The 23706-nt window shown below is 40.9% G+C and overlaps 1 protein-coding gene across 1 annotated transcript in view; it reads left to right on the forward strand.

The window, feature by feature from the left end:
• The first annotated feature begins 2432 nt into the window (after nucleotides 1-2432).
• LOC139473614 (uncharacterized) overlaps nucleotides 2433-23706 on the forward strand; it is a 38113-nt gene continuing 16839 nt past the window's right edge. The window contains exon 1 of the mRNA XM_071256288.1: nucleotides 2433-3720. Within this exon, the coding sequence (XP_071112389.1) occupies nucleotides 2628-3720 (1093 nt within the window). The 5' untranslated portion in view covers nucleotides 2433-2627. The remainder of the gene's footprint in view (nucleotides 3721-23706) is intronic.

Consider the following 23706-nt stretch of genomic DNA (forward strand, 5'->3'; position numbering starts at 1 on the left):
AATCATAGATAATGCCCATTTCTGGTATATCCATTCGAAAAGGTTTCTCAGATAGTCGGAATTAAACAGGTACCGCCAGAAGAAAGAGTGGCAGAAATACATGTTGCGTAGACAATTGTTTGCAAACGGTTTTCCGCAGTTTCTGACAAAATGAATTTACGTCATTGAATATTCAAATATATCCACTGAAATAAACTTTATTTCCCTCAAAACATGAACACACTACTACAACGTCATGTAAAAGTAACTGTGTTTCATATAAAGTTCGGAGCGGTGGGGTAGCCTAGTTGTTAAAGCGTTCGCACCTCACGCCAAAGACCCCGGTTCGATTCCCCACATGGGTACAATGTGTCAAGCTCATTTCTGGTATCCCAGAAATATTGCCGTGATATTGCTGGATTATTGCTAAAAGCGGCGTAAAACCATACCCACTCACTCACTCATATAAAGTTCAATTACAATAAAATCTCTTGCACGAAGCAATATTCAAGAGATAAAACGGAGTCAAAGCCAAATTTTCACCTCCGTCTGACATAAAGTGGATGCTGGTGGACCAACGTCTTTATTTGGCTTTGTAAAACCAGTGTCTGCATTGAAAACAACCAACGGGCAAACGATTTTTTTGCCATTTAGTATCTGATATTACCATAAAATAATTATAGATGCTGACAAGTAAGTATTCTTTCATTCCCCCTATTTAGTGAATAGAAAAGTAAATATTCCCCCATTTTCAATTTTGATGGGGGACCTCCTCCTCCATGTTGATATCCTAGATTTATCTCTGAGTCTGGACCAGATTATACAGTGATTGATATCATGAGCATCGATCCAAACAATTAGGTCACGGTGACATGCAATAAGCAGAGTCACTGATCCTAACCACCCGATCCACTGAGTCGCCTCTTCCGACAAGCATATTAGGTTTTTGGGGCCCTAATGTCACCAGACTCCTCTCGTTCTTAACAAAACGCAAGTAACAGCACGATGGGTCTCTGTAGATAAGTTACCAGGTTCGGAAAATTAATTAGTTAAGTTCAAATATATAGTCATTTATTCATATTGCAAATACACATGTAGTCAAAATATGACGGTACCTCATACACATGCAGCGATAGAACCATTAACTATAATATAACACGACCCATGAAGATCCGGGGTAGTATAGGTCTTCAGCAAACCATACTTGCCGTAAAAGCGACTATGCTTGTCGTAAGAGGTGACTAACGGGATCGGGTGGTCAGGCTCGGTGACTTGGTTGATGAATGTCATTGTTTCCAAATTGCGTGGATTGTCTGGTCCAGACTCTATTATGAACAGACCGCCGTCATATAGCTTTAATATGGCTGAGTGCGGCGTTAAACAGCAAACAAACAAACAAATATAATACAAAACTGAGCAAAATCTAAATGCCTTAAAACTTCACAAATTACACGCATTATAATAACAACGTTAAACAATGTCGTTAACTCAAGCTCGTTAACTTGAGATATATCTGAAGTTAAGTTAATTTGATTATCACAATGCTTGTCTCGAGCTGCGGCTGCCTCCATATGTTTTCGATGGGCCCCATGGCACCGAATTAACGCGGTTCACTGTGATTGCGGTTAACTGAGATAAGTAGGTTGAGGAAATCATTATACACTCTTATTCCCATGGCGGCCAGTCATTGCAAGGCAAACGCTGTAGCCTGACATGACATTGTTTATGGGGGTGTCTCTGACGAGGATGGTCCTAGGATATCCTTCATCTCAGCTTGTGGGATTTTTCTTATCATCCAATATGTCGTCAGTACCATAAGCAGACGATACCTTCCGGCTATGACGTCAGCATATTAGCCTACGTGACCTTTAGTCCTGAGGGTGGAGTTTGGACACCAAAAAACCTTGTATTGTTTAAATCTGAATTTCCTGTAAATAGTGTCCGTGAATGAAAAAAATCATAATCCCAAACAAGAGCTAATTTATGACTACAGCTGGCTGTTTCACATACTAATCTCACAGAGCAATAACACCGAGTCAACTATGTGTCTTGTTAATCATCTCATCTGACGATGCCCTTATCACACCTGTTTCAAGTGTGTTGGTTGCTGATAGGCTGTAGAAATGACAGAGAGTTATCACCCTTGAGTGACTACATACACATCCTGGGGCTATGTAAACACGTGCTGACAGTCAACTAGAAGAAAACAATATTTGATAGCCCGGGAATTGTTCAAGCTGTGATTGAATTTAAAGACGTGTCGAAAACTTAACGTTGCTTGGCGAGGTAGGTTCGTCTTGTACGAGACTGAGCACAGACGTCTCTGTACACCGGAATTGTGGATGAAGGTGGCTCCCGATTAATCTATCTATCCATGGTGAGGTAGAGCAGTGGATGAGTCTGAAGTGATTTAGACACAGGAGACTGGTTTTATGAGTCAATTCCAGCGGACATTACTATTTATCTCCATTTAAATTGTCAAATGGATTTGTTTGGATTTGCAATCTAATCCTTGACAAATCGGTGACACTTAACTTGAGGAAATTGAAAGAACGTAATATGTGTTATAAGGCTTAACCTTACCTTTATTTAGACAGCTTGGTGATTATATGATTTTTCTAACAATCTGATTACTGGGAGATAGAGAAATGGAAACTGATAACACGGCTAAAGGTGACAACACGAATGGTTGCGTAGTGACGGATGACGGAAACTGTGAGGGTAATATGTTGGATGGTCGATCTCGATGTCACTTGCTGAAACGATCTGAGAGCTTGCGGACGAGAAGACTTGGGCGGATTGCTGTCCCCACGATCACTGTTCAGGGAGCCGACGATAGCAATGTTGAGCCGACGTGCGTGAGTAAATTTATCAAATCACATTCTCTAGATGAGGGCATGGAGGAAAGTTTCAAACCCGGCCTAGAGTTCAACATTGTTGTTTCTCCCAAAAAACTTGTCTCCTTGTCGAAAACCACTTTTGGGAAAAACTTGAAAAAGGCCGAAATGTTGACCAGTGTTAAAATCAATGGCGTAGGAATTTCCCATCTGGATAAAGTAGATGGAACCAAAATCCAAATGATGAAAGATGTTGATTCAGACCAGGAAAATGTTCCAAATAGGAGGAAAGTTATGCTTGATTTTGCTGATAAACACCCAGAGAGGAGGACTTCAGTTCCAAGAGTAAGAAAGACCTCCGCTCAGTCGATCCCTCCAGTCAGACGTTTGTCGCCAGTTCCAAAACGTATCCCAGATGCTGCAGAGCGGAAGCAGTCCTTAACGAATCTGATGGACTCGGGGAAGAAACGTCGTGATTCGGTTGCCGCTTTGCCGTCAGCTAAATCCTTCATCCCGCCATCCACAAAACATCGTCGGCTGAGTTTAGCGCCAACTCCGTCGATACCACGACGACGAAGCAGCGTCAAAGACACACTTTCATCTTATGTTGGACCGTCCGGAAAGGATGGTCATACGAAGCGCGTGCGTGAACTGTTAACAAACAATGGCTTACCGTTCGGACTTGATCAGGAAGAACTTAAAAATATTCAGATTGTCAAAGATCAAATAGACGTGTCCATCCCTATTTTCAACGTCACTGAAACTAAAATCTGCTTCACTGACATCAAGACCATTGAGGATGCTATCAGGCATCTCCGACCGGATGTCACGGTACTCAAATCTCCCCCGACAAATGACGATGGGAAGGGGAAGAATGATCATCATGGTGTTCTGCCCATGCAAGGTAAGAAACTACAGACGAAGCAGGCATTTCAGTGAAATAAAGTGTATATGTCTTAGATGGAACATTGTATCCATAGGGGACTCGAACCCGGGCCCTTTCGCGGGACGAGCCAACACTTTAAACACTAAGCTACCCCACCATTCCGGGTGTAAAGGTTAATGTTAGTTTTTTAATGCCGCACTCCGCTCTATTCCAGCAAAGTGACGGCGGTCTGTAAATAATCGAGTCTGGACCAGACAATCCAGTGATTGACAGCATGAATATTGATCCACGCAATTGGGATACGATGACATGCATCAAACCAAGTCAGCGAGCCTGACAACCCGATCCCGTTAATCGCCTCGACAAGCAGCGGTTGCTGAAAACGTTCCGATTTACAGCTATGGAGTAACGAAGTAGTTAAACATTCCCTCGTCACACTGAAGGCCCGGGTTCGATTCCCAAAATGGGTACAATGTGTGAAGCCCATTTACGGGGACCCGAGCCCTGATATTGCTGGAATATTGTTAAAAGCAGCGTCATCATTTTGTCGGGTTGTCCCTGACCTATGACCTAGCACTGATCAGATAACCTTCATATTATAAGCAGAGTGATTTTGTGTTTAACCATTCGCAGCTGTTAATAGTACCTGTTTTGTAAATTTATCAACAGAGTGTTTTTATCAGTACTGTCGTGGATGAACCGATTGACAGATGAATGATACATTGTAAATTGACTCGGATCATCCGACGTGACGGATTCCATTGTGCGTAAGATGCAAACTAGCGGTGGAAGATGAATGGATCACTGAAAATCAGTGTCACGCACTGGAATTATCTGAAATCATCTGTGAACAGCGTAATGATAACACTAGAGGCCTACGTGCCGAAATACTACAACTCCATTGACAATGGTCATGAGATTGCTACAGACTGTTGTTGTGGACTTTGGTTTGTTGATCGTCCCTGCCCCTCTATGATAACCCTTCCCTCGTCAAGTGGGCAGTGGCGACACGATAGGGCCCCCTGATAACTCTATCACGCGAAGATTTCATTCATGTGTATTGTGTATGGCATGGAGATTTCCACTTTCTTATGTACCCTTAGGCCACAGCAAAATGGCGGTTCCATAGGTATCGACGCCTCTTCGTATTCTATGATTTAAGATGAAGAGGCTGGGATCGGATGGTCTAGTCGTATAAAACCACCACAATTCGCTTTTGACCACCAGAAAATCCGACAAAAAAAAATAGGTTGTGATAAGTTAGACACTAAGATACCTTGCTCCAATCATTCTGTCAAATAAATGTGTCGTCCTTTTAGGACCCTTATACTTCACACACGTTGATTACATCCCACTTCAAGTCTAAATATCATTATGGCTACCCAGATAAATCAAGGGACCGATTAAAACACAAATTGAGTGATAAAAATGACATGGATTGTGTATTCTGACAAGGAATGGCATTTATCTATTGCATCTGTAGGATATTGTTTGTCAATGATAATTTATGATTGGCATATTCATATTCGTGCCTTAATGGTAGTATCTTTTTGCATATCGATCCAAGGAGGATTTCCTTTTGTGGCATAATAATAATATTTGTGAATATCCTAGGACCATATTCAAGGGTACCCATAATTTATTAAGAAATGATGAGTAAAGAAATGACGTTGTTGTATTCAATCTTCGTAGTAAAGTCAATATATGTACATGCCCCGTGAGCCTCGATGCAGGCACGGCATCTTGGAACTGGAAAACGTACTGGAAAACTTAGACCGGATTGTCTCTCATGGTATCCTTCGCCATATTTCTTGTAAGGCCTTCCCAAGCCGTTGCATATCTTGGGAACCCTTCTGCCTAGAACATCCCAAAGGGATTCGTTCAATCAGTGACATGTCTGGGGATTTGGCTGGCCAGGGTACAGTTGTGACACCGTTCAGTCTCAGCCTGTCGACTGAAACACGATCGGTCGTATCCACTTGATGGATCATCAGATCGGCTCTGATGGGTGATGCCAGTCCAGACCATAATACTGACACCACCATACCTATCGTGATCTTGGACTGCTGTCGGATAGTTCCTCACTCCGCGCCGTCTCCAAACACGTGTCTACCATCAGTAAGCGTGAACTGAACCTCGATTCATCAGGTGTCTTCTGTCTGCTGTTGACCTCCAAACGTCTGTGCCCATTGTTGTCTAAGGCGCCTGTGTGCCTCAGTCATACGCATTCCTCTGAAAGGCCGTCTTGATTTCAGACCCGAAGTGTTCAACCTGTTTCGTATCTTTGACATCCAAAGTCGGATTCCTGTGGCAGCCCTGAAGTTGCCCTTCAGTTCTGGTGCAGAAATGAATGTGTTCCTCGCCGCAATGGTGCCTACATATCGATCCTGCTTAAGAGTATTTCTAGGTCTTTCTCTATCCACCCTAATCTTAACCCCACCTGTTTGTCGAAAGCCTTCCATTAGTCGAGATATCACACTTTTAGAATTTCAAAGTTTTCACTTTCTGTCATGTACACTTTTGGAGGCATTTTTCTTCTTTGCACCCGATCAATGAACATTTATTGGCACATGCGAGTTACCAGGATGTGTCACCGTGGACGGCCTTTTTTACGCGTGCAATGTGCAAAGTTTGCGCGAGTTTACTATCCACGTTCAGTAATTATGCTCGTGCAACAAAGATGGTCATATCATTCTTATAGCTAAAATGACAGGGGTTCCCTGCAATATTGTTCCTCGTATATAATGGAAACCATACCTCTTTGATTTGAGGTTGATTTTCTCTTCTTTTTTCAATTTTCAGTGTAAAATATATTAAGTTATATCCAAATTGTACTGGTCCTAAGTCGTCATTCAAAGAATACTTATACATGGTTTTATTTTTAACATTCAAAAACTTATAAAAATTTAAAAATAATAAGCGCAGAATAACTGCTGAGGGGTGTCGTAGACATCTTATCTCTGAAAATAATAAATTTGCTCTTTTTTGACAAATGTACAGCATGTCAAACATGGCAGGGGTCATTTGGATGCAAACTCATTTCTTACCCCAGTCTTTATTGAACCAATTATTGTTTTTCATAAAACTACCCAGCCACAGTTTACTTATGACAAACTGTTGCAGGAATGAGTGATGGTTAAAAAGACATAATCAAATTTAACAACAGTAACTGTTCTTTCAGTTTTCATTAAAAAAAACCCAACTCATTATACTTTCGTTTGCCCCTGAGTTTAGTCTATTGTGGTCAGCCTTGTTAAGGGTTGAGACAAAGATTTATGACAAATCAACTTAACAGAGACAAGGGCTAAACTAACACTGACACGAACCTAACGTACAAAGACAATGGTGTTACCATGGTGATTTTAAAATAGAAACGGCAAGGTTGACCCAGAAATAGGTGTGCACAATTGTGACATCAGTCAGGAAAACACAAGATCAATGAATAATCAATAAATTATATTAAAAAAACAGTCAGTGACTGAAATAACCCACGCAAGGGTTACATTATAACATAGACATTTAATGAAGTAAACGTCACCGACAAGTGATACGCAAAGATCAAAGGCGCCTGTATCTTTAGCAGGGCGTGACTTGTGACCTTAAGGCCACGGTTATACAAGCGCATATCAGATAGATATGCAGGTTATCATAGATACAGTTAGACACAGAAAGCCGTCTCCATTCAGTGACGTCATCAGTCTAAGTCCGTATCAGTATAAAGCACTGAAGGACAGACCTGATCTGTCTCCCAGAACCAAGAAAATATGTTAAATAATGACTCAGTCACATGTCTAGAATCATTTGGCAAGTCTAGATTGGTTCAGCTCTTAAAGACCCGTGAAGATCCGGGGTAGAATAGGTCTTCAGCAACCCATGATTGCCGTAAAAGGCGACTATGCTTGTTGTAAAAGGCGACTTGCGGGATCGGGTGGTCAGGCTCGCTGACTTGGTTGATGCATGTCATCGATCCCAATTGCGTTGATCGATATTCATGATGTCAATCACTGGAATGTCTGGTCCAAACTCGATTATTTACAGACCGCTGTCATATTGCTGGAATATTGCTGAGTGCAGCGCTTAAACAACAAACTAACAAATAAACAAACAAATTTATTAGACTTTGGATTTTCCGAAATAAATAATTTGACCATTTTTCATTAAAAACATTAAATTTGCAGAAATGTAACAAACATGAGTGCAACTGCAAATCTTTCTTTAGTTCATTGAATTCCGTGTAAAATTACTTTATTCACTATAAAAAATAGAAATGCATGTGCAGCATGATCACAGCATATAAAGGTATAAAAACAGCGCACGATATTTGACAACGAAACTGGAGTTAGAAATCAACATCAAGATGCCACGTTCATCGGCAGAAGTGAGAGACAGAATCATTGGTATGTTGCATTTGGGAGCCAGACATGACACCGTCGTTAGACACCAGGTGCCCCCACGCTACCGGTGGGCAGGACAGACCAAGGACAGGACGACCATCTCGCCAGAAGAAGATCGTTTGTTGCTTGTTCTTCATTTGAGGAATAGCTGCCCATCAGGACATGCCACCCACGTCAGTACATTTAAATTCCATCCATGCAGAATGACTTCAATCTGAACCATATTGCGTTTACAGTGAGGCGAGACTGAAATATCTAGTCTTTTTATAAAAGTCTGATATAGCGATTGGTATAGTTTATTTTGCTCGTCAGTGTATTATAAAATGATCAAACGTGTAAGGTGTACGTAAACGGCATAGAATAACCAATCTTGAATATTCGACGAACAGATTCCATTAGGAATGAAAGGCTGAATAGCAGTGAAAATTATATGAATGATTCACTGAAATTCAATGATGACACAACATGTTCGCGAAAAGGGTAAGCATGTCGTGTCCTACCGGCCCCCCACTCAAATACATCTTGCTCAGCCATGTTGAGCAACAACTCTTAAAAAATCAAAACAAATGTCACAACTCAGTTTGACCCGGTCGTAAATGTGTGTCAATTTGGTAGAGCTTTAGCCTGGTGTGAGGAGGTTCGTTTCGGGGCCTTTTCCTGTGTATGTTTTTTAATTAGAGGATTACCAGCAAGGCGTCATGGGCGTTGTACGTTTTCACGGAAATAACCGACAACCAATCGGAGGGATCGGCATTCCTCTCCTTTGGAGGTCACGTGGTGTAAAGGGTGTTATTGAATCTTCGTAGGTGACCTTTAATGTTTATCATTTTGATTCGTCACCGATAAAAGTCACAAACGGTTTTATGATCCAGTGTTGGTTCAAAACAGGAGGGGCCACACGATCTTTTCCACACACAACACATTATTTTTCAGAAATAGAATGTCCTGTTAACACATATTTGGGGCGTTTAAACCTGAAGGCAAATTGTTTTATTAAAAGCATTTTCGGGAACAGATTGGTTTAGGATAAATGTCCGCCAGATCACCACATCATGACTGGTTGGTTGGTTGGTTTGAACATTAAAACTGGTGTGATTTAAACAAAGGTCACATACGGTTGGTTTTAACGGGGTAACTGATTATGACATGTTTATGACTTATGGCGCATGGTGTATGGTAATATTTATATAAAATAATAAAATACACTGTAAACACATACAATACATGTTTAGATATGAATATGTTTGTGAATTTGTTTAAATCTGAACACGTTTGGGGTCTAGACACATGAAATGAACTATCTTCTCACAGACTAAAAAATACACCTAGACACAACATCCCAATAATATAAACATGTTTGGAATTGATACATATGTACCACATGGATAGAAATATACATGTTTACGACAAAGTGCATATCATTGTGTATTTCCCTAATAGTCTTAAGTTTTTAAATTTAAAATGTTAAAATAAAGTGCATATCATTGGTAACTCATTCAAATAAGGATACCATGTATAATATTTATTGAAATTAGATGTGCAATCAGATTTACAGGGAACACTTTCATAACACATGGACCACCAACACTTACAACGAACTTTGTGCTCTGTTAACATTGTAATGTAGAAATAAACCAGACCCGTGAAGATCCGGGGTAGAGTAGGTCTTCAGCAAACCATGATTACTGTAAGAGGTGACTATGCTTGTTGACTAACGGGATCGGGTGGTCAGGCTCGCTGACTTGGTTGATGCATGTCATCGTATCCCAATTGCGTGGATCGATGCTCACGATATCAATCGATTATTTACAGCCCCCTGTCATATAGCTGGAAAATTGCTGAGTGCGGCGTTAAACAAACAAACAAATAAATAAATAAAGCGTGAAGTACTCCCAATCAAGAGGTTGCAGTTTCGTATCCTGCGAGTATTGAACTTTCTAGTGTTCATAACTTTGTTCTTGACATGTGACTACTATTTTAACAACAAAGTAGAAACACTTACATCACCTTCATTAACAAAATAGATATATTACATATTGCCTACATCTATACACTGTACATTCTCACCAATACTACCTTATAAGTAACATATACATACAAACACTCAATGAATGAATTGATAACGATCACGTGACAGAATACAACTTATTTATTTTTAACTTTAGTTTGTGACTACAGGTATTTTTTTTATACAAGAACCGGAAGCTGACAATGAAAGTATGTCTGATTACAACGATAAAACGCCAACTTTCAAATTTACCCCCGAACTTCTATATCCCCATTACACGCAAAAAGTACAACATAGAAAGCGCCCACTTATTAATTTACCTACAATGAATTTCAAGAAGGGCCGGGCTTTGGGCGCGTTAGGGGTGGTATAGTCACGGGTCTTTCCCACATTTAGACCCTAAACACGTTTAGCTGTCAAACACAATCCAAAACATGTTTAGACTCTAATCGCGTCAACATTATAGGACAAGGAATGCGTTTTTAAAAAACAGAAAAACAATAAATTGTCAAAGACAAAATAGAAAACTAAAAATAGTGAACCACACTTATTCCATATATATTGTCGTTAATGTCTTAATTACAACTTGGACACAGAACGATGTACATACTGACTTCTTAAACCTAAGAACAACGGAAACTGATTTTACTGGGATAGTTGGAGTCAGCAAAAAAACGTTTCCTAACAACTAAAACAGTTTGTGTTAGGAATTATGATATATTTGTGGATTTCAAAGGGCGCGTGTTTCCTGTTTGAAAGTTGTGCGTTTACATAACCACGTACGTATGTGACATATTGCCAAACCAGGAACATATTTTTTTCACAAACAGGCGTTAACTTATTATAAAGATAAAGATATTGACATTAGACCTATTTATTGTCACTCTCAGTCTCACTTAAGATAATGATACACAAGGGTTTTTTGTCATCAAGAGATAAAGCAGCACAGATGTGCATTGTGCCCTATGTAATTATCTTCGTAATACGTAAACATACTTTATCTCTCCACCTGTGTTGTTAGGGGCACGGGTGACCCAGCTTCTAAGGCGCCGTCATTCGCTGTGCAGAGTTGCGTCCCTTGATCACGCCAGAAACCTATGATTGTGGGTTCGAATCCCGGTTCGCCTCGATTATGTTTCTAGATTTGTCAGTACCATACCCTTGCTCGTGGGTTTCACCGAAGTGGTAAACGTCTGAGACCTGCATCACTTGGGGCTTTCCTCCCACATTAAGCTGACACGCCGTGATATGACTGGAATAATGTTAAAAGCGGCGTTAAGCCCAACTCACTCACTCTGCGTTTGTATTTTACATCTACACCTGTTTGGTGGACTAAGAGTAGAAGCTAATTGGGAAATATATACGTAAAACATAATGTTCGATACATTATGTTGTGTGGATATAATCGTTTTAAACTGTCGGGGAAACGAAAGTATACACTTGAAAATTGGATTTGACAAAAACATTACAATCGTTATCAAAACGGTACTAGCCTGACAAACGCGGCCGAAACACTGTTTTCTGGAGGTCCAAAACACAACTAGGATAACCGCATCAAATACATCACATCACAACAACCATTTCTTGTTTGTTTACTTTGAGCCACCATCAAACATGGGTGTAAACATTCTTTTGTCCGGCAGTTTACATTGAACCACGCGTACGATTATATCGAGAAATATATATGGCATTGTGTATATCAAGTAGGGCTAGGAATATTCTTTATTACAATGAACATCACATGTTATTTTTTATAATTACATTATAGTGTGCATGTCATCCGTCCTTGTCATTGATGCTTTACGACAATTGTGTAAATTGTGTAAACACGTCGACGAAAACCTTTTCGGGAATGGATCGAAATGAGCTAACTTTCATCAGTAAATGAGAACTTTGCATGTCTATATAGAATGCATTTATCATATAATGCGAATATTTCTCGACAAGATAAGGCCAACGGATTAAAACGGGGCCATTGGGGTCATTTTCCGATTAGTATGTAAAACGTCATGGTTACGAACAAACATGGCGTCGACCTTGTCCGTCGGCGATGGAGTCAGAATTGATCATCGGGGATCTAGAAAAATAAGTGGGATAATAGAAGTTCAATTGAAAAGTCATTTTTGGTTCATATCAATGGGACTGATTATGAAATACAACCTGAACGACAACATCGTTTACCTAAGATATACCCTTTCCTATTTTGCGAACTAACGTGCGGGAAATTGTTGCGTAACATTGTTATTAATGCGGACATTCCTGTGTGTCCTTCTCCATAGCGCACTTAGGTGATCTCCCATACCTTAACATAGACTTTCGACAGTCGTAGTGCTAAGGTTGTTTTGTACAACGGCACCCTTGCAATGGTTAGGCGCCGTTTGTTTCCTGTAATGGAAATATGCATTAAATATTCAGCTCGCCAAGGTTCAACTGGCCAAACCACAACTCTATATATCCTTTGTGTTTATGTGTTATCATGTATATGTTGCGTCACTTAGACACGCCAGAAACCACTGATAATTTTTTCCATTGGCCCTGATCATGTTTCTAGTATCTGTAGCAGTATACTCGTGCTAGTAGGTCTGACCAGTATGGAATTTTCTCCCAAGTCAAACTGACATGTCATGATATGACTGAAATACAGTTCAAAGCAAGGTTAATCCAAACTGACACACTTTAGTAAGAAAAATGTTATTATAATATGACATATATAGCACCATCTTCCCGAGGCAAGGACGTTAACTGACTATAAAAGTCCAGTTTCCCGAAGCAAGGAAGTTAACTGACTATAAAAGTCGAATTTCCCGAGGCAAGGAAGTTAACTGACTATAAAAGTCCAGTTTCCCGAGGCAAGGAAGTTAACTAATTATAAAAGTCCAGTTTCCACCCCTGCCGAACTTGGTGGAATTCCAGAGTTACGGTTTGGCTGGACAAACGAGTATATGCAAAGTCCAATCAAAATCGCGAAAAGAACTAGACATCGGGTTTGTAAACAACATGTATTTCAAAGTGCAGATTTCGGTCGACTGCCATCTTCCCGTGGCAAGTGTGTAAACTGACTATAAAAGTCCAGTTTCCACCCTTGCCGAACTAGGCTGGTATTATGGGGTTACATTTTGGCTGGACTGACGAGTCTATGCATAGTCCAATCAAAATCGCGCACCAAAATCGAAATCCGGTTCGTAAAGTGTCATGCAGATTTCGGTCGACTGCAGGATTTGCAAAGCATGTGCACCGCTAACTCGTTGTCAACAGATGTTTTCTAAATCTATTCATGCTTTTAATCAAGGTGCTCACGTGATTTGATGCACTTCGCGATGTAAGACTCGTTTTATCACAATATAGATCTTGATTATCAATCAGATCGTCTTGACTGGGCGCCACCGTTTTGTTTGAAGCAAATGCAGGTAATACGAGAGGTTGAATCTGATTGGTCAATAGGAGAGGCATAGAAAGGACATAACTCGTAATAGCCACTGGTGGCGCTACGATCGAGCCCAGGAATTCCAGCCTAGTTCGGCAAGGGTGGAAACTGGACTTTTAAAGTCAGTTTACTCTCTTGCCTCGGGAAGATGGTCGACTGCACGAATTGCAAAGCATGTGTACCGTCAACTTGGCGTGGACTGATGTTTTTCCAAATATTTTAATGTTTTTGATCAAGCGGCGCAAATGATTTGATGCGCGGTAAGAACCGTTATATCATAATATATATCTTGATCATCGATCATATCGTCTTGTCCGAGCGCCTCTAGTTTGTTTGAAGCAAATGCAAGTGATATGAGAGATTGAATCTGATTGGTCAATCCGGGGGAAGTAGAAGTAATAGCCACTGGTGGCGCTACTGTCGAGCCACGAAATTCAAGACTAGTTCGGCAAGGGTGGAAACTGGACTTTTGTAGTCAGTTAAAGTCCTTGCCTCGGGAAGATGATATCGCAGCGGGTTGCAAGTTGCCTACTGAAGGCACGGCATATATTTGTGTAGCGTTTCTCCGCCTAGCAGTACGATGATCAGCTGGTCGTGGGTTCGAATACTAGGTTTGCCCTAACTATTGACTGACATGCCGTGATATAACTGCAATACCATGCAAAGTGGCCTCAACCCTAAACACTGATCCATGTGGCATCCTGTTGTGTTGGTTTCCTATCAAAGACACAGTGTGAACATACCGATATGTACAAACAGTCGTACTAGGAGTATCATACCTTGTCTAAAGGTTTGTCTATGTTGAAAACCATATTGCATGTTTGTCCGTACATCCCCCGAGACCCGTGAAGATCCGGGGTAGAACAGGTCTTCAGCAACCCATGCTTGCCGTAAAAGGCGACTATGCTTGTCGTAAAAGGCGACTAACGGGATCGGGTGGTCAGGCTCGCTGACTTGGTTGATGCATGTCATCGATCCCAATTGCGTGGATCGATGCTCATGATATTAATCGCTGGATTGTCTGGTCCAGACTCGATTATTTACAGACCGTCGTCATATAGCTGGAATATTGCTGAGTGCGGCGTTAAACAACAAACCAACCAACCAACATCCCCCGACAATCTCATCAGAGTGAGCAGTAGTTGAACGCGACGATTAGTAAACTCTGTTTAATTTAAACAGACCATGACTCATGACAAGTTTGTGAATGTTGGAAACGATGTACTCACATTTTGTAACACGCGAGTAATTTTGGTTTACATCCAATAAATATAAATGAATAATTAACCTCTATTTGCTAAGTACGTGTGCCCAAAATTAGAATTGCCCAGGCGGTTCTTCTCCTATTTCTGGTTTCCGTCTGTAGAATAATTAACTCTCATCGCCCAAGCTTGCTTCAGTGAATTTATGTTTTAATTAAACACATAAGCATATTTATGATTAATCCCATACCTGTTTAAGAGTAATTTAGGATAAAATTATAAGACTTATAATAGTTATTTGTGCGGATGAATTATGATCTCGAAATAACGTAATTATGAGATGATCCAACGGTATAAAACAGATATCAACGTATCCGATTTATTGCACGGTTTAGGTGTAAATGGTTATGCGCCCTTACTCCATGTCTGATAAAATTACGTTGAGAGAACCACTTCATTGTAAAACATACCATTTGACAAGTTAAGGAACAATCGTGTATTTTAGATATTTCGCAGGGTTAAAGTTGTTTCTTCTTTTTAACCGAAGTTTAAATTCCGCATTCTATATATGTCGACTGTGTGTTTGGGATCATTAGAAAGAATATCAGATTACATAATGTGACAGAAGGGGGGAGGATACCGCTTTTTGAAAAGAAAATACACTAAGTCTTGTATTATTGAAATACAGATGGATTCGGATTCCCAGGTGACGTTTGTTAGCCTGGTTTGTACCACCACACCCCATCCCATCCCACCCAACCCCACCCCACCTTCAACCTACCCCACCCCACCCAACCCCACCTTCAACCTACACCACACCACACCACCCACGCCGTTACAAACTCACTCATGCACCCTTTCATTTATAAACACATAGTTGCTTCCATTAGGCGTGCCATAAATCTAGGATCAACGTTCTAGTACCCAATACCCGCGCTCGTGGGTTTCGTCTGTGTGATAAATTTCATTACTTCGGTCTTTCCTCCCACATTACACACCATGATATAATAAAGTTGTTCAGTGTTGAGTTAAGCCCATCTCACTCACTCACTCACTCACTCTACCCTTTACAACAAAGGAAGTAGACATATCCTGCTCGGGGCCCTGATATCCTTGTTTACAAGTCACGTAGATATCTGTAAATAACGGTTCCTTCCTTTCGTTTTACTATTTATATCTACACTAATCTCACTTCCTAGGTGTTCTAGGTTATGGTACGGCCTAAGCGTTAGTGTACAGAGGATATTGTTGTCCAAGGGAACGGTCATTACGGAATGCTAAATATGGAGAGTACATACAACGCTATCAGATTCTCTGAAATCAGAACTTATGAACAGCGGAAATATTAAATTGTAAAAACACGCTGGACGCCGTTATGTATCACGTGATCATGACTGGAGGCAGTAGGTTGTTTACCACCGCTACATCACTGATGATATCAGTAGCGTCATTAGCACAATTATTATGAACGTGGGAACTATCCTTTTAGACTTTAGATTAGAAGGCATTCTGGAGAGATATAAGGAATGCATGTAAAAATAATTTTTAAAAATATTAAATTATAATACCGACATTTAATTATAATTAAATACCGACATGTTGGGTCATAAAAAAGGAACTATCTTTATTGATTACTTTTATAATTGCAATATTCCATAATGTGCTGCTACTGTATCGTTATCAAAAGTAGGGCCTCAGTATCCAACCCTTGTCTATAGGTCGACTTTATGGATCCTGTAGTCTGAGTAGGTGACTTGATTGATATCATGTCAACGTAAATCGACAGTGCTCATAACATCAATCACTGGGTGGTGGGGTCTGGAACAGTGCAGCTCTATTAATGTATTCTTAATAATATATTATCAAAACATATAAATTATGAAATAAGTGACAACTAGTAGGTCTCATTAGGCCAAGTTCACACAGTGCCGATTATGGCTCCCGTTTGAGATCAGACAGCGCTACGACACGAATTACTATCCTCAATGATCTGGAATGTCCTATCATTGTCTGAACGCAGTCATTTACGTTCGTAACAGAGTCCTACGGAAAGGTCCAGAGAGGTCGCTCAAGCACTTCCGACAGTATGGTGCGTCCCGTAACATTCGGGAAACTCAGCCGATTTTGTCGAGTCAGATTCTGCTGTATCGGATCTAAATCGTAACAATGTCCCGTGTTGCCTTGACGGTGTCCTGCGGATCAGGATACTGTCATGATGAACAGGCATGAATTGTTCATTGCCGTTTCTTGTCGATTGAGTCCAGATTGCGTCCAGATCTTGCCGAATGCGAACCATCTTTTTCGGTTCACTGTCCAGTCACTGTCCGGTCACTGTCTGATCTCTGTCGGATCGCATCGGGACGCTGTCGGGACATATTCGGTCGTTTTTTACCATGCGGAAGGAATAAATCGGATCAGATTCGGATTGAGAACGGTAGAATCGATTATCTGATTGTTTGTGAATTTCCCGCCACGAATTACAGGACCTTGATCAGACGTTTGACAAATTTTAATCGGGAACGGTCATATCAAGGACGACAGTAACAATCCAGAATGTGTGACTGAGCCCTTAGTGAGGTCATTTCAATCGTATGTAGATATTTATACTTGTATGATGACATTCATTTGATACGTACATGTTATATATGCATATGTAGGAATATGTATCGATCGTTTTGCCTTTAACGAAGACGGTAAAATAGCATTGGTCTATTACAAGATAACTGAGTTTCTTACACATTATATCATAATCTCAAATAGAACACAACCTCAAGCAAAATGATAAGAAATGTGTATAAATTCTAAACGAAACACATTTGGTGTGTTCTATCTAAACGCATGAGCTATCGTCTCACAGCCTAAACACCACCTAAACACAACACCCGCCCCTAATCTAAACATGTTCCGAATTTAAACACGTTTATATTTTAAACATGTTTAAAGTTTGAATAAACATGTTCAGAGAATTGAACTTAAAATAAAATTAAAATAAAATAATGTAAATAAATTTAAAAAATACTCACGTCTGTATCCCGCAAAATTTAGAAAGCATCCCTTTTATAATTTACCTACGATGAATTTCAAGGGGGAATATACATCTAGAACCTAAACACGTTTTGCTGTTAAACGCAATCCTAAACATGTTTAGACCTAAACATGTCAAAATTACGTGATAACGAACGTGATTAAGCTTGTGTTAGGGATCTAAAGACATGTTTACAGTGTATAACTTTCAATCGTCTCGTGTGTGTGTGTAATAGTAAAAGAAATGTCTTTGGTTTGAATTGGCACTGATCATTAACAAATGTAAACACAAACATACGTTCATGAAGAAGAGTTTTGTTGTTGTTTGTACTTCCAGTAGAAGATGGTTAATTTGATCTGTAAGAGATAGGTCTGACTATTTCAATATTTCTACAATCGGCTTACGTCAGAGCAAAACATGTTTGACATAAAGCAACTGAAAAGCAGCGCGACCGTCAAGTTCCGAGCAAATTACTCATTTCACTGACTAGAACCACTCACGAACCACTCACCTATCCCATTTCGGAAACATGTGTCATCGTTGATAGCATGAACATCCTTGATTTATATCTCATCATCACTGTGTGGGATGTTCAAGACCATATATATAGGATTTTGTGGAATGTGATGTTGGTAATTGGAATCAAATTATGAACGCAATTTCATTAACGATCCCTTGAATCCTAGATTTCTATGGTCGTGGGTTCGCATTGATGACGACCCCTTGAGTACTAGATTCAAATGGTCGTAGGTTTGCACTGATGACGACCCCTTGAGTGCTAGATTCCTATGGTCGAGGGTTAGCACTAATGACCATCCCTTGAGTGCTAGCTTCAAATGGTCGTGGGTTAGCACTAATGACCATCCCTTGAGTGCTAGATTCCTATGGTCGTGGGTTGGCATTGATGACGATACTTGAGCGCTAGATTCCTATGGTCGTGGGTTAGCACTAATGACCATCCCTTGAGCGCTAGATTCAAATGGTCGTGGGTTAGCACTGATGACCATCCCTTGAGTGCTAGATTCCTATAGCCGTGGGTTCACATTGATGACGACCCCTTGAGTGCCAGATTCCTATGGTCGTGGGTTCGCACTGATGACGATACTTGAGTGCTAGATTCCTATGACCATGAGTTCGCATTGATGGCGACCCCTTGAGTGCAAGATTCCTACGGTCGTGGATTCGCACTGATGACGATACTTGAGTGCTAGATTCCTATTGTCGTGGTTTCGCATTGACAACGATCCCTCGAGTGCTAGATTCAAATGGTCGTGGGTTCGCACTGATGACGATCCCCTTGGGTGCCAGATTCCTATGGTCGGTGGTTAGCATTGATGACGACCCCTGGAGTGCTAGATTCCTATGGTCGTGGGTTAGCAGTGATGACCATCCCTTGAGTGCTAGATTCCTATCGTCGTGGATCACGCTCATGACGACCAATGGAGTGCCACATTCCTATCGTCGTGGGTTCACACTGGAGTGCCAGGATCCTGTAATTGTGGTTTCACCCTGATTGTGACCCTTGGTGTCATACAACGTGGTACATTTCAACGTCCTGCATCAGTGTAGGCTTCCCCCCCACTTAAACGCTGAACAGATCAAAGCCGTGCAAACCCAGCTTCTCTCACTGCCTCCGCATCAGTCCATGGGCGTTAACATGACGTCATTCTCAAAACGTGTCTTCCTGCACAAATCACGAGCAACATATCATCTGCAGAGTGGGATTACTGACAGACGGATGTACATATCCATTTAGACAGCGTCATTGAAGTGCAGAACATCAGGTGTTAACAGTCAAGGGGGAATTCATTACATCTGGATATATTTTTTCTCATGGAAAATGGAGGCCATTGTCCCTTCAAGTGAAATAACGATACAAAGTGTATCTGGAATGATACGAGTGACTTACAAACAAGCACGAGAACCATAAATGCATTATTTTAGTAAACATGCATATTGCATCATTGACGGTGCCTCTCTCACAGCAACAGTGCGTGGTACATAAGGCCTATATAATTTTGCTGGTTAAATACTTTATTTCATAACATCAAATAAATTTAGCACCGACTGCATGGCGCTGATATTCAAAGAATTCAAAACTAACAGCCTTGAAGTCTGAATGAGAGAGAGAGGCATGTTGGCAATGATAATGGCACTGAGACTGCTCTGTTTGCGACTTGGGGATGTATTCTCTCTGTGTGCCAGGAGTTCTCGGTATGAAGGTACGGTCAAGTCTACTCCATTACCACTAGGTTCTTCAATTTGTCATCATTCAGTACATTGTTATTTGCGGAATCTAGTTTGTTTGTTGTTTAACGCCGCATTCAGCAATGTTCCAGCTATATGACGGCGGTCTGTAACATAATCGAGTATGGACCAGACAATCCAGTGATTGACATCATGAGCATCGATCCACGCAATTGGGATCGATGACATGCATCAACCAAGTCAGCGAGCCTGACCACCCGATCCCGCTAGTCGCCTTTTACGACAAGCATAGTCGCCTTTTACGGCAAGCATGGGTTGCTGAAGACCTATTCTACCCCGAATCTTCACGAGTCGCGGAATCTAGTGGAGGAGTGGGTATATGTGCTGGACAATTATCATGCTGGGTAAACAAAGGTTATAAGCTTTAACTCTAAACCTCATTCTATATTACATGTGGTATTTATAGTAGCATTGAAAGTACTTTATGTAGGTGCTTGTACAACAATAACCACCATGCTATAATTTCTAATCGAATTATTTGTGTGTGATTTGATGTTTAAAGTCGAATTGTCTTTGTTTTACAATCTTGAATGATCTAGGTTGGTTGTTTACTTGTGATAAGGGGGCACGGGTGACCCAGTCGTCTAAGGCGACGCGATTCGCTGTGCAGAGTTGCGTCCCTTGGACACGCCAGAAACCTATGATTGTATGTTCAAATCCCGGTTCGCCCCAATTATGTTTCTAGGTTTGTTGGCACCATAACCGTGCTCGTGGGTTTCACCGAAGTGGTAAACGTCTTAGACCTGCATCACTTTGGGCTTTCCTCCCACATTAAGCTGATACGCCGTGACCTAGCTCACTCACTCATTACTTGTGATAAAATCTCATGATGATACTTCGGCACGGGGTATTGTTGTGCAGTCATTCCTCAGGTTTCTCATTTCAGTTACAATAAGATCAAGATGCATGTTTACATAACATTCCATACATTCAAATGTCAAAGCCAGGGAGTACTTAGTATCGAAACTGGCCCCAACAGGGTGTAAGAGGCAAACTATTGATGAAAATATGAATGAGTCACTGAAAGGCAGTGATGAAGCACCTGCCACCCACAAACATTTCTGTAATCCCTATTTGGACTTGTTCCATTTGTCCCGTGTTTTTAGGTGAACAATTGACTTGCCTTTGCATGTGTTTGTGATAGGTGCCACCGATGGGATAGGATACGGTCACCTTTTGGCGAACACCTGGTATCATTACTATTTGATAGCGATTCATAAACACATGCTCATGATATAGTCGGAATCTGTGCAGCGATTTCTATTGGATATGGAAAGGGTTTTGTCGCTTTATTTAAAACAAGTGTAAGTGCTGGTGAGTAAGGAGATGTTTAAGTATAAATGGCATAGTATGGGTTACCATCGAGGTTCATATTGAGAAGGGACCGCCTCCGTGGTCTAGTGGTAGAGCGTCCGCCCGGAGAGCGGAAGGTCCGGGGTTAGATCCCCGGCCGCGTCATACCAAAAGACGTTAAAAGATTGTACTTGTTGTTACCCTGTCTGGCGCTCTGCATTAAAACAAGGACTGGTCGGCTCGGAGTCAGTATACTGTGTCTGAGTGGGGTATTCATGTTAAACTGCGGCATGGTTTCTCAGTGAGCTAGCACTATAAATCGGCATCAGTCCGGACTAGTACAAGCAGACACACACACACGTACATGCACGTCGCTATATAAGTGCAATAATCTTGGACGCGACGTTAAACCCCATTTCTCCTCACCTCATATTGAGAAGGTCCGTGTCATATTCTGCAAATTTCTCGGAATGTCATCCGTAGGATTTCAGGAATGACTTGACCAGACCTTTGACTGTAAAGCCATAACTGAAAAGCGTAGCGAAATGTGTCTTTACGTGAAATATTAATAGAATGTGAAGATCTGAAGACCTATTTGGAATTGAGAAATGTAGACGCCATAAGCTGGCAGCCATCCGACATAAACACAATGACATGATCAGCGTGATGTGCAGATATGATTTCCACATTCTACAATGTGATATCCCAACGGACAACGCTTGACATAATCTTACTCCTGTATAAATACTCTTTCGGGAGTATGGGTCAGAATAATATGGTATTGTACCCCGACGGCGTAGCAACACTGCATTGATAGTTTAGACTCAACTATTTACAAGCCGCAGTCGTATAGTTGGAATATTGCTGTGTGCGGCGTTAAACAACAAACCAACATACGTCATACACATGATGCTCATGAATACTGTCCAGGAATATACACGATACTGACTTTTGACAAGACATGTATGGTTGAAAACATAGTTAGTCCGATCATGCCCTGGGAGGCATTGCAGGTGGCATTCAGCGTAAACATTCTGGTGGCACTGCTTTTTATGTCTAAGTTTGTTAATGTGTTTTTTTTATAGCTCATGTAGTTTGTGTTATGTAATGATGTACGTGTGTGTCACAATAACTTTGCTGAGTATATGGTTGATCTATGCGTGATTTCGAGATGTATATTTGTATTTCACCTGTAGGGGGCACGGGTGGCCAAGTCGTCTAAGGCGACGCGATTCGCTGTGCAGAGTTGCGTCCCTTGGGTACGCCAGGAACCTATGATTGTGGGTTCGAATCCCGGTTCGCCCCGATTATGCTTCTAGATTTGCCAGCACCATACCCGTGCTCTTGGGTTTCACCGAAGTGGTAAACGTCTGAGACCTGTATCACTTCGGGCTTTCCTCCCACATTAAGCTGACACGCCGCGATATAACTGGAATACTGTTAAAGTCGGCGTTAAACACAACTCACTCACTCACTCTTTCACCTGTAATCCATATTTGGTAGTCGCATGAACACATTACCGCTATTAGTCAGTGTTAATGTACAAAGAATACATTGCCTCACCCCCAACAGTGTAACTGTACAACCCTGACAGGTATGCTGGAATTCCATACAGTAACAAATGCTTACTTCCGTGTGGGGAGCAGAAAATATCCGTGCAAGCTCTTACGAGCTACCGCTCACTCACGCGAGGATGCTGCACCCTACGCCCGTTGGTTTAAAGGAGGTGACATGGGCTATTAGCATATGACCTCGGCAATATATTTGTAGTCGTATTAATAGCCTCCCCATTCATTAATGAACAGACTCTTGTAACAGCCACTTCGGTCAAGTAAAAGAAGTGTGTTTAGCTAGGCCTGTAGTAAACACTGACGAGCTGTAAGGATTTGGACTTGTTTGAAACTACTTCCAGAGTGAGTCTTTCTGTGTCCTTTAATAATATATGCATATATGGCAGTTTACCTTTGTGGTGTTTTGTAATATTGATTTTTCACAGTGTTACCTCTGTTTTTTGGTTTTTTAGGCTATACGAACTTGTAGTTTCATCCATGCTATATATACACCGATGGTGATTAATGCTGGACTAGCATTTAGTCTTTGAAATGAAGATATATATTTTTTTGAATTGTCTTTTGATTTATAGAATCTTTTGATATATAATATAAAGGACCCAGAAACATCTCACTTCATCTCTTTATGGCCTAAATTTTGAAGGTTGGAATTTCGGAAATTGTGCTTCAGGATCTGTAGAAGAGACTAGGTTAATATCAATATATTTTCTTAGATATAATGAGAATTGGACTATGTAATTGAAGCGTGTATATTTGTAAAAATGAAAGGAAGCCTAGAGTTCGTCAGCACCGTGAAGAAAAGGTTATACTACGGCACTA

This window comes from Haliotis cracherodii, unplaced genomic scaffold, assembly GCF_022045235.1.
Source record: "Haliotis cracherodii isolate W230 unplaced genomic scaffold, xgHalCrac1.p SCAF_1, whole genome shotgun sequence".
Taxonomy (NCBI): Eukaryota; Metazoa; Mollusca; class Gastropoda; order Lepetellida; family Haliotidae; genus Haliotis; species Haliotis cracherodii.